At 42.5% G+C, this 15,762-nt stretch overlaps 2 protein-coding genes across 2 annotated transcripts; both read right to left on the bottom strand.

Annotated features, from left to right (window-relative positions):
- Positions 1-1,290: 1,290 nt before the first annotated feature.
- kif3b (kinesin family member 3B) lies at positions 1,291-9,930 on the bottom strand. The gene is made up of 9 exons (XM_058642472.1): positions 9,797-9,930; positions 6,811-8,306; positions 6,247-6,348; positions 5,758-5,880; positions 5,358-5,476; positions 4,494-4,610; positions 3,492-3,597; positions 2,828-3,033; positions 1,291-1,896 (listed from the first exon to the last, which is right to left on the bottom strand). The coding sequence occupies exons 2-9, from the start codon at positions 8,212-8,214 to the stop codon at positions 1,791-1,793; spliced, it is 2,283 nt and encodes a 760-aa protein (XP_058498455.1). The 5' UTR covers positions 8,215-8,306; positions 9,797-9,930; the 3' UTR covers positions 1,291-1,790.
- A 556-nt stretch (positions 9,931-10,486) lies between these two features.
- On the bottom strand, positions 10,487-15,602 carry pofut1 (protein O-fucosyltransferase 1). The gene is made up of 7 exons (XM_058642473.1): positions 15,447-15,602; positions 14,750-14,871; positions 14,342-14,524; positions 13,949-14,061; positions 13,172-13,364; positions 12,082-12,324; positions 10,487-11,774 (listed from the first exon to the last, which is right to left on the bottom strand). The coding sequence occupies exons 1-7, from the start codon at positions 15,583-15,585 to the stop codon at positions 11,583-11,585; spliced, it is 1,185 nt and encodes a 394-aa protein (XP_058498456.1). The 5' UTR covers positions 15,586-15,602; the 3' UTR covers positions 10,487-11,582.
- Positions 15,603-15,762: the final 160 nt, after the last annotated feature.

Below are 15,762 nucleotides of genomic sequence, written 5' to 3'. Positions count from 1 at the left end.
GGCACCGTGATGAACCCTGATGAATCTGAGGCACAGGACCAGTGGACGTGTAGCTGTGCTGTGACTCCGTGTGTGTGTGTGTGTGTGTGTGTCACTCAGGACGTTTGACGCCGACTGTCCGAGTGAAGAAGTGCCGCTCTGTCCTTCCTCGTTCCCCACCTCTGTCTCATGTGCCCCAAGAAGAACAGCATCTATTGATGATTACAGTAAGTTATGACAGAGGCCCAGTGTGGAATGTGTTCGGCTGTTCACGCTGCACATGTACACTCATACACAGCTAAAGGAACAGTCCAACATCTTTTCTTTAACTCTAATGTCTGCACACAAATACACACGTTTGTTTTTGTAAACATGGGTGAACCGTCCTTTTCCACTGTCAGTAGTAGTACTGCAATATTTCATGGCGTGATACTGTTTTTGTATCGATATGAAAACATTCTTGACAGTAGTTTTCAGACAGAGTGGTTTTGTGTGGTACAATATTTAAGCCTCCAACCACTAGTTGGCAGCAACCTTTCAAAGAAATCAACAATTGTTTATGCCTACGATTCTGTTCTTTTTACTGAAAATGATATTCAGATATGTTTCATAATGAAAGATTCCTAACAACACAGTCCGACATCACACGCTGCAGAAAAAAACAATGCAGCGGAGCAGACGCTCAACGCACGACTAAAGCAGCGGCAGTTATAGTTTCCCACTTCAGTTCCTCTTTCAAACTCAGCATCAGCTAAATGCTACATGCTACATGCTACATGACAAGACTGCAAACATATACCAGAGGTGAAATTACCACTTAAATAAAAACCTGTCTAATGCAACGTCCTTTGACACGGGAGTGACTGCTGACTGTCGGAGGTGTAGGAGGTTTTTCAACCAGTGGGAAAAGGCGCTTATGTATGACCATCTGTTGATTAGCTTAGCTTAGCATGAAGACAACATTGAGCCTTGTTGTTACCACGAGGTTGCCAGGCAACCGGTGAACTACAGCCAAGCAGAGCTGATTATCTCTGGCCTCCGCAGACACAACAGAGTTGAACTGATTATCTCACAACAAATGGAAGGATATGATATCAAGCAAAAATGTTGAACTGTTCCTTTAAGACGCACAAAACACACACCTTTTTTTATCAGAGGAAGAAAAAGACAGCGCAGGTTCAATATTAAAACAGTGATAGAGAAACACACACACACACTCCGTATAACAACAACACACTGACAGACAAACACAGTGTGCGAGTGACCAGAGCAGCACAGCTGCACGGACACCATCACCCAACACACACACACACACACACACACACACCTGGAAGATATGAAGAAGAAGAAGAAGTGCACGGAAGAAACTGCCGTCCATCACCATCATTCTGTTACTTTACACTAAAAACACTGTGAAACTGAGTGAGTGTGTGTGTGTGTGTGTGTGAAATTTAAGACATTGTCGCCGTCTTCCGCCGCGTGAAGTGAAAGGTCAGAGCCGTGCAGAGTGTGCGAGGCTTCATGCGTGGCTGCCGTCCTTGCTGTTGTACTGAGGAGGTTTCAAATCTCCAAATGAGAAGCTTGTGACAACAGCTAATAGTGGTGTGGTTACAGTTTAACCTACAAAGCAGCATTAGTATTAAAGTTCTCTCTATTTTTTGTTTGCAGAATCCAGGACTCTGTAGTCTGAACAGACCACAAAACTGAAACACAACTTTGACCAAAAAACCAAACCCTTTCTCTCAAAGTCGAGTGCCAAAGTGGAAAGGTGTGCAGGGCAGGAGAGGTCGGTGGTGGTGACAGTTGAGCTGTCACTTGTGCACCAGGCCACGGGACTGTGGATACAGAGGAGACCCTGGACTGGACGGGCTGAAGGGGGACGTCGGGGTGCTCGACTTCTTGCCAGTTCTTGGTCGACTGAAGGACAGAAAGTAAAAGGTTTAGAATCCTTCATATTTTGATACGTAATCATCAACATTTTCATCTTCAGAAGATAGTTGTAGGCATCAGGCATCAGGCTGAAGACACCAGAGAAAAGAGAAGAGGTGAAGCTAAAGCCGTGAGGTGCTATGACATCATAGATTCCCCAAACAACACTGTTTCCATGTGGAATAAAAAGCCAATCCAAAAATTTTGCAGATTCTCCTCCACTCGAGCCTTAAATATCACACACCACACTTAGCCTTTAACATGTCCCTCTGTCTTTAACTCTTGACCAGGGTGTGAGGAAATAAACCATGAACGTTCCCTTTTATGGCACTATGACAAAATAAATCACAACAAAATTTGGGCGCCCCTACATTTTGTGCTGGTGCAGCTAAATGAAGTCTGGAGCCCTGATGATGTCCAGTTTTCGTTGCCCTTGTTTCATATCAATGTGACGGCTTACATTGACAGCAGCTATCTCTATTAATGTGTAAAAAATCTTGACATGATAATTGTAAATTATCATGTAATTTGTACATGTACGTAATGTAAATTACATTACATGTCATTTAGCAGACGCTTTTATCCAAAGAGACTTACAAGGGAATTGAGTACAATCAGCCAGGGGTGGAGTTGAACTTGCGACCATGATGTCTTTTGCTCACAGGGTACCAGTCTTAACCACTGAGCCACTCAACTCAATTAACTGAGTTAATTGAATTAACTCACAAGACCCTTTAATATGCACCTACCTTACGTAAGTACTAAGATCATAAGTCATCCTGCCTCCATGATTATGTACATTGTGCTTTGATATAATGCCATTAAAAACTGAGCTTAATTCGTTTTAAAACTTCAAATTTGACTTCTAAGTGACAGAGACGTGATTGTGACAGCCGTGGAGAGCAACAGCTTTCCTCACCCAGACTTTGGTTTCTTGAGGCCGGCACTGGAGGGCGGAGTTGGTCCCAAACCGCCACGGAAGCCTGTGGCGTCAACCTGGAGCTCATCTTCATCCCTGAGAGCGTCCTCCAGAGCTGCAGCCACCTTTGGGGCAATAACTGGCTCCTGATAGTCTTTAGTGGTCCGTGTTGGCAGGTCCATGTCCAGGATCAGGACGTTTTCAGCCTGACATGTAGGAGACAGGAGCAGAGTGGTCCATCACCTCATTTACACCAAGATTAATGGTCATATGCTGTTTGTTGTTTTAAATGTGGATAAAACCGATAAAAAGGTCAAGTCAAGTGTTTGAACTAATTCCATGTGACATGATACTCCTTTGCCTCCTTTGTTTTTCTCATACTGATGAGTCATGTTTGACGTCAGCGACATCTCCGTAAAACTATTTATTTAGAACAAAAATGACACGGAAAAAGCTGAAAACAAAGCAAAGCACCATGGAGATCATTTGTTTAAATGTAATCTCATATTGGGTGTTTAACTTTGAGACAATTCCATGGCATCAACAATAACAGACATCCAAAATGATGATTTTTCTGCATTTATTCATAACTGTACTGGAGAGAATGATGATGCATCTATCGTTATGGTCTTGTTGTCACCTGTGAAGAGATAGTGCAGCTTACTTTGTATCTAATGTCCGACTTCATCATCATGGCCACGTGAGCGTGGTGACACAGGGGCCTCCTGTAGCCCACTGCAGACAGAGGCCTGGTCATCATCTGGTGTTCACTGACACACACACACACACAGAGACAGAGAGAGACAGTGATGCATCATGAGAAAACTAAGCAGATGTCTTACTGACAAATTTACTGTCTACAGTTACTTAATACAGACTGTTATTTATGTCTTTGTGCAAAACTAAATTAAACTAGGAATTAAAATAGCATACCAACAAAGTTATAAATGCAGTCAAACACTAACATTACGTTATGGGCACGATACTGAATTGCCTAGCTCCATGGTTCTCAAACTGTGGTGTGAGCGTCCTCAGGTGGTGCTTAGTATAAAATGTTTGAGAACCACTGGCCGAACTGATGCAAGAAGAAAACTCTGTTTAAATTCTTTAGACTGCTGGAATTTCTAATGGGATGAGGTAGAGTTTCTCAGTGTACTTACATCTTAACCCTGAATTTATTTTCTTTACTTTATTAACACTCTTGGATATGTTGTTAAAGGATTAATCAAAAAAAGTCAACAAAGGTTAAAAATACAGGGGCTCCCATACAGGGGATTTAAATGCCCCGGGCGTTTAAGCTCCTCCGTTCCTCCGCTCGCCATGACCACGCTGTGTGCGCACAACTTTTTTTTTTTTCATAAATCAATCCGCGGATCACGTGTGTGCCGAACCGAAGCTATTGATCCAAACGGATCACGGATCAATGATGATCCGTTGCACCACTAACAGACACTAATGATATTCTACCTGTAACACAAGTAAACATAGAATAATTCTACTGTTACGAACCACAAAACCTGAACATGAACCCCCACTGTAAGTTTGATCATCTGAACAAACAAAACTGGTGGAGGACATTCATAAATAGACAGAAGCAAATATTGCAGTATTTTGTGCTTAAGGATTTGTTTCTAAAACAAAAGAATATGAATAATCCACGACTTACTCCTCTAGACGCGTGATGGGTTTCATTTTCCAGTGCTCATCTTCCTCGTCGATGTAAGCTCTGTTGACTATTTTGTTCTTCTCCTCTAAGGGAATAAAGTTCTCGATGATCAAATGTCTGAAAGATAAACAGCAGACGAGCGATCAGACACAGATAATGACAGACGGATGGAAACAATCACATGCAACTGAATAAATTTGACCACTGAAAGACAAACAACCAGCTCAGTGTTGTGACTCTCTCTCGTCTGCATTAATCTTAATGGTTGATGTAAAAGCCAACTCTTTCTTTTTTATGCAGCAGACATTCATTCGTTCCCAATACAACATTTCATCTATTTTGTAATGGGTAATTAATGTTCAAGAACTTCCAGTTCCTTTAATGTAGGAAACATGTGGTGTAATACAGGGTTTAAATGGAAAAATAAAATAAAATAAAAATCTAATTTTTTCACAGAATAAATCAGCAGAATAAACTTAAATTACTTCATATTTATATGAATACATACATACAAAAATGAAGACATCTGACTGAGCACATCTGTATGCAATAGTAAAACTTTCCAGTACAATAGACTGTATAACCATTATGAGTCTGTATAGTGTGATGCACATGGATCATTTTTATTGTCTGTTCCTTTTCAAACAAAAACAATAAAAAAATCCAGTGTCTTGTGGTTTATATTTGACAGAATCAGCATAAATCCCATTACTGTTACTCTACATTCTCCCTTCAGGATCAGGACAGACTGCGTTCATTATAGATAATAATAATAATAATTTTATTATTATTATTATTATTATATATATATTAATAATAATAATACTGGTGCTGATGACGCAGTATACTGTGCACACTCCATACTTGAGTTTGAGTTCCCTGGTGAGCTCGTTCTGGGTCTGTTCCAGCTCCTGGCGTTCTTTGATGTGAGCCTCGTGGATGTCTTGGTTTTCTGCCTTCACTGCCTGCAGCTTGGCAAATAGCTGAGGGACAGAGGGAGCGAGGAGAGAGAGAGAGAGAGGGAGAGAGAGGGAGGGAGCCAGAGTTTGTGTGATGACAAGGTCTTTTAGAGGATTCAGCCTTTAGAATGTGACTTCTTATCACTCGTTAAATTGTAAATCTAAAAACACTAAATAAGCCAAGAACGTATAATTGTTTGATTTAAAATAGTACCAGACCTACTTTACGGTGAAGCCTTTTATTACTAGACTCATAAATCCTCACAAATAAGGCAACACAAGACTTGCAGCTGATCAGTCCATACCTTTTTCAGCTTCTTGGTCTTGATGTCCACCTCCTGCTGTAAGGAGCTGTAGGTCTCCTTCAGCTCCAGAGTCTCCTCGTCACGACAGTCCATCTGCTGTTGCATCTCTCGCTCTCGTCGTTTCTGCAGACCAACACAAGTTCACACTTTTAAAACTTAAGTTATGTAAGAACATTTTGGGTTGAAACGTGTCAGTTGTTCAGGGACTTTCTGTGTGAAGTTTGCATGTTTCCTCCTGTGCCTGCCTGGGTTTCCTTCAGGTTTCCTTCAGGCTTCCTTCAGGCTTTCTTCCAGCATTCTTAGACATTCTTAGACTGGGTAGAGAACTCAGTACGTACGACAATCACCTACAAGTTCACTGTGAATTTCCCAGAGATTTTCTGACTGTACTCTCAATCGACTCACTTGGATATCTATAAATTTGACTTGTAGGCTTAAGAAAATAGATCAAACTAAAGGTAGAAGTCCAACTATCAAAGGTTTGGGTACCTGTTCGGCAATTTCCTGCCTCTTCAGCTCCAGCATTTTCTGTTGCTCATTGGTGTGATCCACGATGTTCTTCCCACCGACTAGAAGCTTACTCTCCATTGCCTGGGTGAAGAAGAAAAACAACAGATGAAAACACACAGGACATGGGATTCTATTTCACTATAATTTAGGGTTTTTCATAAAACCTCAAAATGACGATGTTCTCAAATATCTTGATTTGCCTACAAACCAAAATAATTCAATATAGTTTTTTAAATAGTTTTATTATTTATTTGTTATATGGAGCAAAGAAACCAACAAAAAAATAAATCAGAGAACTATATGTGTATGTGTATACACATACACACACACACACACACACACACAAATAATTCAAACTGACAATTTAGTAATGGTTGCTGCCCTACTTTAAGTCACTAGCAGAAAAACAAACCATCATTGTCTATTGACTTTTGTGCATTGACTTGTGACATTTTAGCATATACTAATCAATTAGTTGAATCAAATTAAAATGTTATGGTAACATCTTAAGGCAGCCGTTAGACAGCGAGAGAGTTTGTTTACCTTCACTTTGGCTGCAAGCATCTCTCCGGCCTCCTTCTCCCTCTTCAAGTCCTCCATTTTCTTTTCCTTCTCCTTAAGAAGCCGAATCTTGTCCTCAGCCACCAGACTGTGATCCTCCATGATGGCCTTTCTCTCTCTCTCCAGCTTCTCCTGCTGTTCCCGCCAGTAATCTCCCTTGTCTTCTCCATCTTCCTCATCGTCCTCCGTCTCTCCGTCTTCCAGATCCTCACCATCGCTGCCTTCCCCCCCTCTCCTCCTCTGCCTCCGCTTTTTTTTCTTTCCCGATCGCTTCTCCAGCTGTTCCTTGAGCCTGGCGATCTCCTCCTGAAACTCCCTCAGCAGAGCATCCTTGGGGTCCTCATTGATGCGCGGCTTGTTCTTGATGTTCTTTGCCCTGTTGGAGTAGCGCAGCGTTGTCAAGGTCTCCTCCACGTTGTAGGAAGCTGGGCCAATGTTTGCTACCATGACAGTGCGGGCATTGCCCCCCAGAGAGTCCTGCAGCAGACGGGTAAGTTTTGAATCTCGGTATGGGATGTGGCTGCTCCTGCCATCCACGAGAGCTGATATGACGTTCCCCAGAGCAGAAAGCGACAGGTTGATCTTTGTGGCTTCTTTAAGCCTCTCGCCCTGAGCACCAGTCTTTGCCTGCCTTTCACTGCCGGCTAAATCTACCAGATTCAGTTTGCCAACTCTGATATGGTTCTCCCCATCCACACCCAACTCACTGCACTCAACAGTGATGACAAATATGGCATGAGATCTGGAGCTGTGCTCGTTCATGTTAGTGGCACCCACAGAACGATTCTGGTTGCCCACCTTCATGACATGCTCGATCTCCCACACGCTCTTGGTGACAAATGATGAAAGGTCTTTAACATACACTCCTGTGTCAGGCCTCTCCCTCAGCTCAAGACGACGGGCCTGGTCCTTGGACAACAAGTCTTTGATCTCCTCTTGGTAAATTTCAAGATATGATGCCCTCACCAGGTACTGCTGATTCTGCGATCGTGAAATGTGTGTAAAGATGTGCTCAAAGGAGTTAGGGATCACGCCTCTCCTCTCGGGATCGTTTCTCACCCCCTCCATAGTGTATGTCTTCCCGGTTCCCGTCTGACCATAGGCAAAGATGGTCCCATTGAATCCAAGAAGAACCGAGTCCACCAAGGGCCTGAAAGTTTCATCATACAGATCTATTTGTTTAGAGTTGCAGTCATAGACTGAATCAAAGGTGAAGACTTTTGGGAGTTCATTAGCCGAAGCTTCCCGTGGGTTCCTGACCATAATTTGGCCCAGTTTCACATCGACAGAAACCACTTTTCCAAACTTGGCATGTCGCTCTTTTTCATTCATGGGGCGACACCGAACCACCACCTTCACCGTCTCGGAACTCTTACTCTTGGACATGGTGAGGACCTGCTGCCACCCTTTTGTAACCTTGTGTCTTCCGAGTGCAGTTTTCGGGATCAACTAAGCAGTAGAAATGCCCACATCAGAATCTGCGGGAGAAGACACGTTCAATGATTAGAACAACTGCAACCATAGAAATGCATCAACACCATTTTTCAGTGCTCAAACAGGAAGATCTATTTAAGTCCAATAGCAATACAGTACAAACTTCCATCCATGTGTTTACAGAGGTACACATAGCATAAACTACACAATTATGCCCATTTTCGGGGGGGGGGGGTGTCCATGTGATCCTCTGTGGACAGGAAACTGTGATCTGGCCCTAAGGTCGATGTCATTGTTTCCACATGTCCTCAGAGGTCTGATATGGTCCGCGTGACTTAAATTTTGTCATCTGTGCATTTGTGCATGGACCCTATGCAGACCCCTACAGTTTGAGTCTGTGCAGACTGTGGCTTGCAATCTTTTTGTCAAAAGAAATTTTATTACCATGGACACTTTACAACAACAACTTGTGGGCTTTTGGTACTCACATTTGTACAAAGAAGCGTTCAAAGAATACAAGGCCATTAGAAACAGGCAAACTCTCTGTGAGAAATCACTGCCACTGGAATGGAATGTTAGATTTGAGAATGCATGCATGGAATGCTAGAATGATGGAGTCTCGTGTTAAAAATTAACACAACCCCCACACATTTACATACATTGGGAAATTAGAGGTAGATCGTTTTAGTTCAGTTAGGCACTCCTAGGTAACACAAATATTGAACTTAAATTGTATCAGAAGAAGAAAAAAATCTGTTGGACACTAAATAGATTAGCCATGTGCTGCAGTGATTTCTAAATCTACTGACCCCAATATCGGACAAATGGTTGGGGTTAAAACACCTTAGAGAATCGACTTACTAGGAATTAAGACAACTCTGAAAGAAAAATGGGTCAAACCTGTTACAAGTAAGGTGTACCTAACAAAGTGGCCTGTGAGAGTACGTCCAGGTGCCAACACCTGTGCTACTGGTCAAAAACGAAGTGGTCTTGAAAGACTTTGTCAGTAAAAACGTCTTCACAACACACATGAGACGTGATGTGGTTAGAGGAACTTTAATCAACTTACAAATGAACAACCTCCTCGTAGTTTCTCAGGTGGAAGCGTGAGCTCGGACTTCTCTCACCGTTAGGTAACAAACTCCATCCTAAATTAGCTAACTATATTTAGCCCTATCACTGAATGCCATTAGCTTCTCCATAATGATGGCATTTCAGGTTCAAAAGCGACAGCCACAAAAAGCCGAAAATGCCACAAAAACCTGCGTTTTACCCTGACTTCCCGACCAGCGACGCGTCAAAATAGCGGCTCCGGTAGTCAACGTTAGCTCATACAAATGGCAACCCGACAAGGAGACCACAAGACCGGCCTAGCAACGACAAACACACTGGTAACCTCAGCTACGAGTCTGGTAGCATCACCTGGCTAATATGCTAACACACACACACACACAGAGAGAGAGAGAGAGAGTGGTTGAACACATTGGCACACAAACACAAACAAATGTCCGGACTCACAAACACAACAACTCACCGCACACGCGGACACGTCGTGTATCATTTAATGGAGGCGGACGTGCGCTAATCCATAACTCTCAGTCAGCCATTAACCGCGGCTCATCCCCGCATCGGTCCGGCCGCTGAGTTGCCAGATTTGACACAACATCCCCCCAAAATGGCAGCACATTGTCCCGTACATAAACTGTTATTCTGAAAAAGCATATCCATTATGGAAATATAAAATATACCGAAGAAACACCTGCTTACGCTATTTATGTATATGTCAGTAACAAGGTTCCATAGCTACGTACAATCAGACAGCATGAGTAGATCGCATTCCAAGTAACTTACCTGGCAACCACATGTCTGCATGCTTTTCCAACGTAGCTCAGTAAATCAGCTGATTGAACTGTATTCACAGAGCAGAGGCAGAAACAGGCATTTCCACCTTACTTTGATTATTTTATTTCATATTTTCATATTCAGATAATGTCAATTTATAGTATAGTTCTCATTCTGAATCATTCAGTGAAAACAGTTTTACTGCCATATTATTCAACTTTTTCCATACAATTCAGTCATTTTCCTTTATTTCATAACTGTATTGTTATGAAGTATTATGGCTATATTAGAATTTATCTTGTTTTAAATATACACTGCAGAAAGAGAAGCCTTTGCCCTGACTAATGGGGGATTCTGATAAACCAAACAGAACCAGACTCGATTTGTTCTTTGAAAACTAGTGTTCGTCTTTATTGGTGAAAAAAAATATATAAAAAAATTGACTTCATCATTTGCATACATTGCTTCGGTCCACAACACATTCCCATTTAACTTCAATCAGTCCATCCAGTGCAAATCAACTCATTTGTTCAAGTGCAGTTCAACAACAGCAATGTTCTCGTGAAGGTTCCATCACTATTTGGTCCTGGTAAATTAATATGTGGAGAGACCCGTCTCCTTTTCCCTCCCTATAATTAGCACGGACAGGAGGATCGGTTACTGTCCTTGGAAAAAGGACGAAGGAGAAAACCGAGCTGCGAACAGATCGAAGGACAGAAGAGCAGAGAGAGAGGGGAAAAAGTGAGGGTTAGCGTGTGATCACTGACGCTGAAATCAAGTGTTCGCCGGGACCATCAGAGGCTCTGCTGCTGACGTGTTTGGATTGTGAGACCCTGTTACAGCCACAGAATACAGTCAGTTATAGTTAAAGGAAATGTTGGGGGGAAACCATGTGTTTCCCTGACAGAGAGGAAACCTGACTCAACTGTAGTGAACAACAGCAGGCACGAGCCACAGCTTTAGAGTCAACATACTGGGTTTTCAAGCAAAGAACTGACAAAAACATAGTGTTTTGTTGTAGCAGCATGTCATAACATGTAAAAAACATTAGAGCGGTTGTATGTGTGACTTCCACATAGTCATATATGAAGCTGACTGTGCTCGCTGTGCTGTGAGCAGCAGTAGACAGGCAGGAATGCTCTCATGGCGACAGAAATGGCAGTCATGTTTTCACGGGGCACGTCTCCGTCATTCTCTTAACAGGGAGCACACTAATTGCATATAAGAGACTGACTATGTTTAAGTAAGTCATGCACTTCAAAAAACCTTTTAACCGTCACTTCAACACTACCAACCAACACCATCTCTTAAAATCCCTTTTTTCACAGATTAAAACCCATTCTAACACTGAACCCACATGTTCCCTATTGTCTCATCAAGCTTCGCTCATTAAGAACCATTATATAAAGTACAAATATCCACTGCTTTTCACGTGGTCATCCAGCATCGGTGTCCCGGGAATGACCATGTGACACTGTTCAGAGCTCTTGTTTATTTGGTTTCCCGGGCTTGTCCATCCCAAAGAAGGAGGACGGAAGGCCACGCACGTCCCTTTCCCTCTTCACAAAAGCAGAAAAGGAGGAGACGCAGTTGCCAATAAAGTGGTCGGCTCGGCCCAAGATGTACAGGTCCAACTGGGCCGAGTCTGGCTTGAGAGTCACCACTTTCACCTGTAGAAGTCGCAGTGGAACACAAATTAACAACCAGCAGGGGGAAATTTTATATTGTAACAGCAAATAAGTGAGTACTTTTCAAAAAGAAGAGCAAAGGGTAAGCGAGTACCACTCTGCTTTTATACTAATTGTGAAAAAAAACCTGTTTTACAACTTAAAAAAGTGTAAAAGTGACAAGCTAATCACAAACCTAACTCAGCTTAAGTTAAAGTTCAAACATTCCAGGAACAAAAGAGTCAAAAAGTAAAGCTGTCATACTTTTCACATCCTTCTTACAGCACTTACAGAGGCTTTACACACCCACCTTGCCCTTGAAGACCTTTTCAATATCTTTGCTGTGAGATTCTGAGTCTGTGGCAATGTAGACAGAGTTGGCCGAAGTCCTCTTCACCCACAGCTTTACAGCCCTGAGAATCTCTGCCAGGTCCGGCAGGCACATTGGCATAGTGAGAGGTAGAGCTGTCTGACGGTTGTAGCCGACGCACTGAGGCGAGGCCATGAAGTGAGGCCCTGTGTCGCCACTCTTCAGCATTTTGCAGGCATTTTGCTGCAAGGGTGGATGAAGAGGAGAGACTAAGATGAGTCTGCAAGATAAACCTACAAAGTGCATTTTACATTCCTACAGGTGCAAATGTGAAACAACAACACACACACACACACACACACACACTCACACACTCCAGCTTGGTTCCGAGTTGTTTTTAAAGCTGCAGAATGCAAGAACAGGGTATATGCAGGAATCCTCTCAAAATATTTAAAGACCTTATCGCCACTTCAAGCTGTAATCAGCAACACATTTAATTCACAAAACAGTTTTAGTTTGCAATTAAATCTATAGAGAACAACCATACAAAGGAACTCATAAGCAGGAAAGGAAGAAAGCTCTAACACGCTCTGCATCGAGGTTACGCTTATCTTCTTTCTGCACTATATACAAAAAGCCTCCCACCATGGGCGACCATGCCTACCACAAACGCGGGGAGGGAAATGAATACATTCATGCATACTTTCTGCAGTCAAGCTCTATGGACAAAAGTTAATACCTCATGAAATCGTGATTAAGACATTTTAATACTTTTTAAAAATGTTTTATCAACTTTTAATATTTTTTTTAAGACCCCATGGACACCCTGAAGAAAAATAGTTGACAGAGTCTTATCTCTAAAAGCAGAGTGCAGGTTTCATATAACAAAAAAATCATTAAAACTGAAATGTTCGACTCACCACAAGCAATGACTTTGAAATAATGTCTAATTCTCCTTTAGAGGACACAAGTCTGTATATTAACTGTGTTATAAGAAAAACTAAAATACTACAATCCCGACAATCGTGTCAGAAAAAAGAAGAGAGAGAGAAAACAGCCAGTATGTGTCTAACAAGGTTTATGATCTCACCCAGTCGATGCCAATCCGCAAGTGAATGGCAACATATGGCCTGGTCAGCGAGGAGGCAATCTGCTCCTCTCCCTCCTTCACCATCTTATCGGACCACACGATGTAGCGCTGCAGACCCACGTGGTCCTCAATCACCGGGAACTGGGCGGGGGCCCCAGGCAGAGCCAGGACCGGGTGTTCAGCGGGAGGGAACCTGTTCCAGCAGTGGAAGCATGAAGAGAACCTGAGGCACACTGACAACCAGTGCAAAGCACAGAAAGCCAACCATTCAAACAATCGTTAGCCTGCAGGCGTTGCATACCAGTTGTGTTTTTTTGTGTTTTCTTGACAAGAAATCTTGCGTCACCATCCATACAAAAAAGAAATGTCCTAACATTTTAGAGGTAGATGCATTCCTATAAGAGGTGGAACGGTTCATTCAATACGCTTGTCACGGTTCTGGACACGTGTGCACCGTTTGGTTTATGACGCGTAACGTACTGTAAGCCGTAAGGTTTTTTTTTACATTACTACTTAATACATTACTTTGTTGAGGTGTCAGAATCGGGTGTTTTAGCTTTATATCTGTCGCAATCCTTTTACAAACATCAAAATCAGCACTGCACACACGTAGTAAGTCACCTGCCGAGTCTAAAGCTTGTCCAGTGAACTGTTCGACAGACATGTGATTAACAAACAGACTTTACTTGCATTTAGAGACAGATATTTCAGGGCCTTTACACTTTCCCCTCATGAATTTAAATATTTGATGATTTGGCTGCTCAAACATGTACTCACTTCTTCATCCACTGAGGTTGGTGGTAGGCACTGAAAGAAATACCACCAAACAAGACTGAATTGTCAAAATCCACACCGACATGGTCCCAGAATGGACCAAATGGGTTCCCGTCCTGTGAACGAATAAGACTAATCAGTCAATATCAGAGCAGTGACACGTGAAGGAAAAGTTCTGACCATCAGGGGGCAGTATTTCACCCCAAGCCCTCATTTCATTTGTTGACGGAGAGGCTAAGCAATTGAAAAAAAAAAAGCACTGTCACATAAACATCACTGAATGCTTCTTAACTTTCAGCTCCATGTTTCAGAAAAAAGGCAGAAACACGATCAAACAATACTGAGATCTTTGACAGCCATCGACCACATGCTCTGTTCTGCTGGACTCTCCCTCACCTTCATAGGGCAGGATTTCTTGTCTACGCTCCGCTGTGCAGCCGTCTCAAAGCAGTAGGCGTGTCTCTGCCCTGGTGGCCAGTGTGTGGGAGCCAGCTTCTCCATAAAGTCCTCCAAACTGACCACGCGGTGGTAGGCAGACAAGGCCTCTAACTGGAAGAACTCCCCGTAGGGAACATGGACCTGTGGAGAATAGAATGAAATAAATTCTGTAAAATAAAAGACCGGTGATACACAAGATGTATTTTAAATAGCAAGAAAATGTGATGAAATTGACACAAAGCAACAATTGTTAAACTGTACTAGTAATACAACTTGTACTTACTAGTATTGCTATTAGTCTTACCCTATTGTCGTTCAGCTGTTCAGCACTGACATCACACACCGTGACTCACTGAGTGTACTTACATTGGTGTATGGGGCCTGGTGGTGGCGATACACTATAAAGGGAGGGACTGCCATGGTCCGGTTGAGCATCTTTGCAAAGGCCAGCGTTCCCAGGAAGTGGTCGGCCTGGTTTCCAAAGCGACCTGAACGACAAAGGGATCACTCTCATCAATCCATCAAAACTAGTTTTATTTGTATGGCACGTTTGAGCAGGTATGCCTTTAGCTTGGTTTTTTAAAAAAAAAAAAAACTTGAAGTAAATCTAATATTAGTTGTGATTTTGCGTTTTACGTTGAAACATTTGAAGTTTCTAGAAGGCTTGTAAACAGTGACCTGTCATAAAAGAGACAGTGGGCAAAAATGTCACCTCGGTGCCATTTAAATCATAAAAAGAAGCGATTACCATCACTTTCAGGTTACTCTGTACCTAATAAAATGATGATAGTGTAGCATCACGCACCAAACTCAAATGTATATGCTACCAATTCGCATTTCAAGGATTATTACACGTCAGTACGAGGTGCAGTCCTCCGCTAACCTAAGTTAGCTGCTAACTAGCATTTCCTGTGTATTGGTTCAACTTAAATGTACTTTTTATTAAGTGTAAAAGTTTGTTAAAGTGAGGAGTTGCTCTTCGTCTGAACACTAACAACAACAACAGATATGAAGTGGACTCGCTAGCTGTGTCCTGTTAGTGCAGCAGAGTGCAGTTATTTACCCATGCAGGGGCAGTACAGTATGTAGCCATTGTCATCCCACTGCAGTTCCTCCGCAAAAGTCCGACACGTTTGAATTAAGAGTGAAAACAACAAACATGTCAGAGGGAGACTACTGACTGCGCTCCGCTTAACCGCCATTGTGCTTCATTTCATGCTCCCAGCATGCACTGGGAGTCTTTTACTGACACGCCTACTTCTTCTTCTTCTTCTTCTTCTTGTTTTACGGCATCCATCTATAGGTGCATTACCGCCCCCTTCTGCTCTGGAGGGTGAACCAGAAAAAAGGCCACCCTCACAACACACAACTTTATATTT

This window comes from Solea solea, chromosome 11 (genome assembly GCF_958295425.1).
Source record: "Solea solea chromosome 11, fSolSol10.1, whole genome shotgun sequence".
NCBI classification, from domain to species: domain Eukaryota; kingdom Metazoa; phylum Chordata; class Actinopteri; order Pleuronectiformes; family Soleidae; genus Solea; species Solea solea.
The sequence above is the reverse complement of the archived record's forward strand: the minus strand, read 5'-3'. Positions and strand labels throughout refer to the sequence as shown.

Bases quoted from the DNA above. Each gene is read 5' to 3' on its own strand.
- kif3b (XM_058642472.1), bottom strand. From the start codon at position 8,214: ATGTCCAAGAGTAAGAGTTCCGAGACGGTGAAGGTGGTGGTTCGGTGT. The intron at 6,349-6,810 runs GTAAACAAACTC...TTCTTCACCCAG, and splicing joins TGCTTGCAGCCAAAGTGAAG to GCAATGGAGAGTAAGCTTCT. The intron at 3,034-3,491 runs GTAAGCTGCACT...CCTACATGTCAG, and splicing joins AGTCGGACATTAGATACAAA to GCTGAAAACGTCCTGATCCT.
- pofut1 (XM_058642473.1), bottom strand. From the start codon at position 15,585: ATGGCGGTTAAGCGGAGCGCAGTCAGTAGTCTCCCTCTGACATGTTTG. The intron at 14,872-15,446 runs GTAAATAACTGC...TTTGTCGTTCAG, and splicing joins ACTGTACTGCCCCTGCATGG to GTCGCTTTGGAAACCAGGCC. The intron at 13,365-13,948 runs GTGAGTACATGT...CTGCTGGAACAG, and splicing joins CAACCTCAGTGGATGAAGAA to GTTCCCTCCCGCTGAACACC.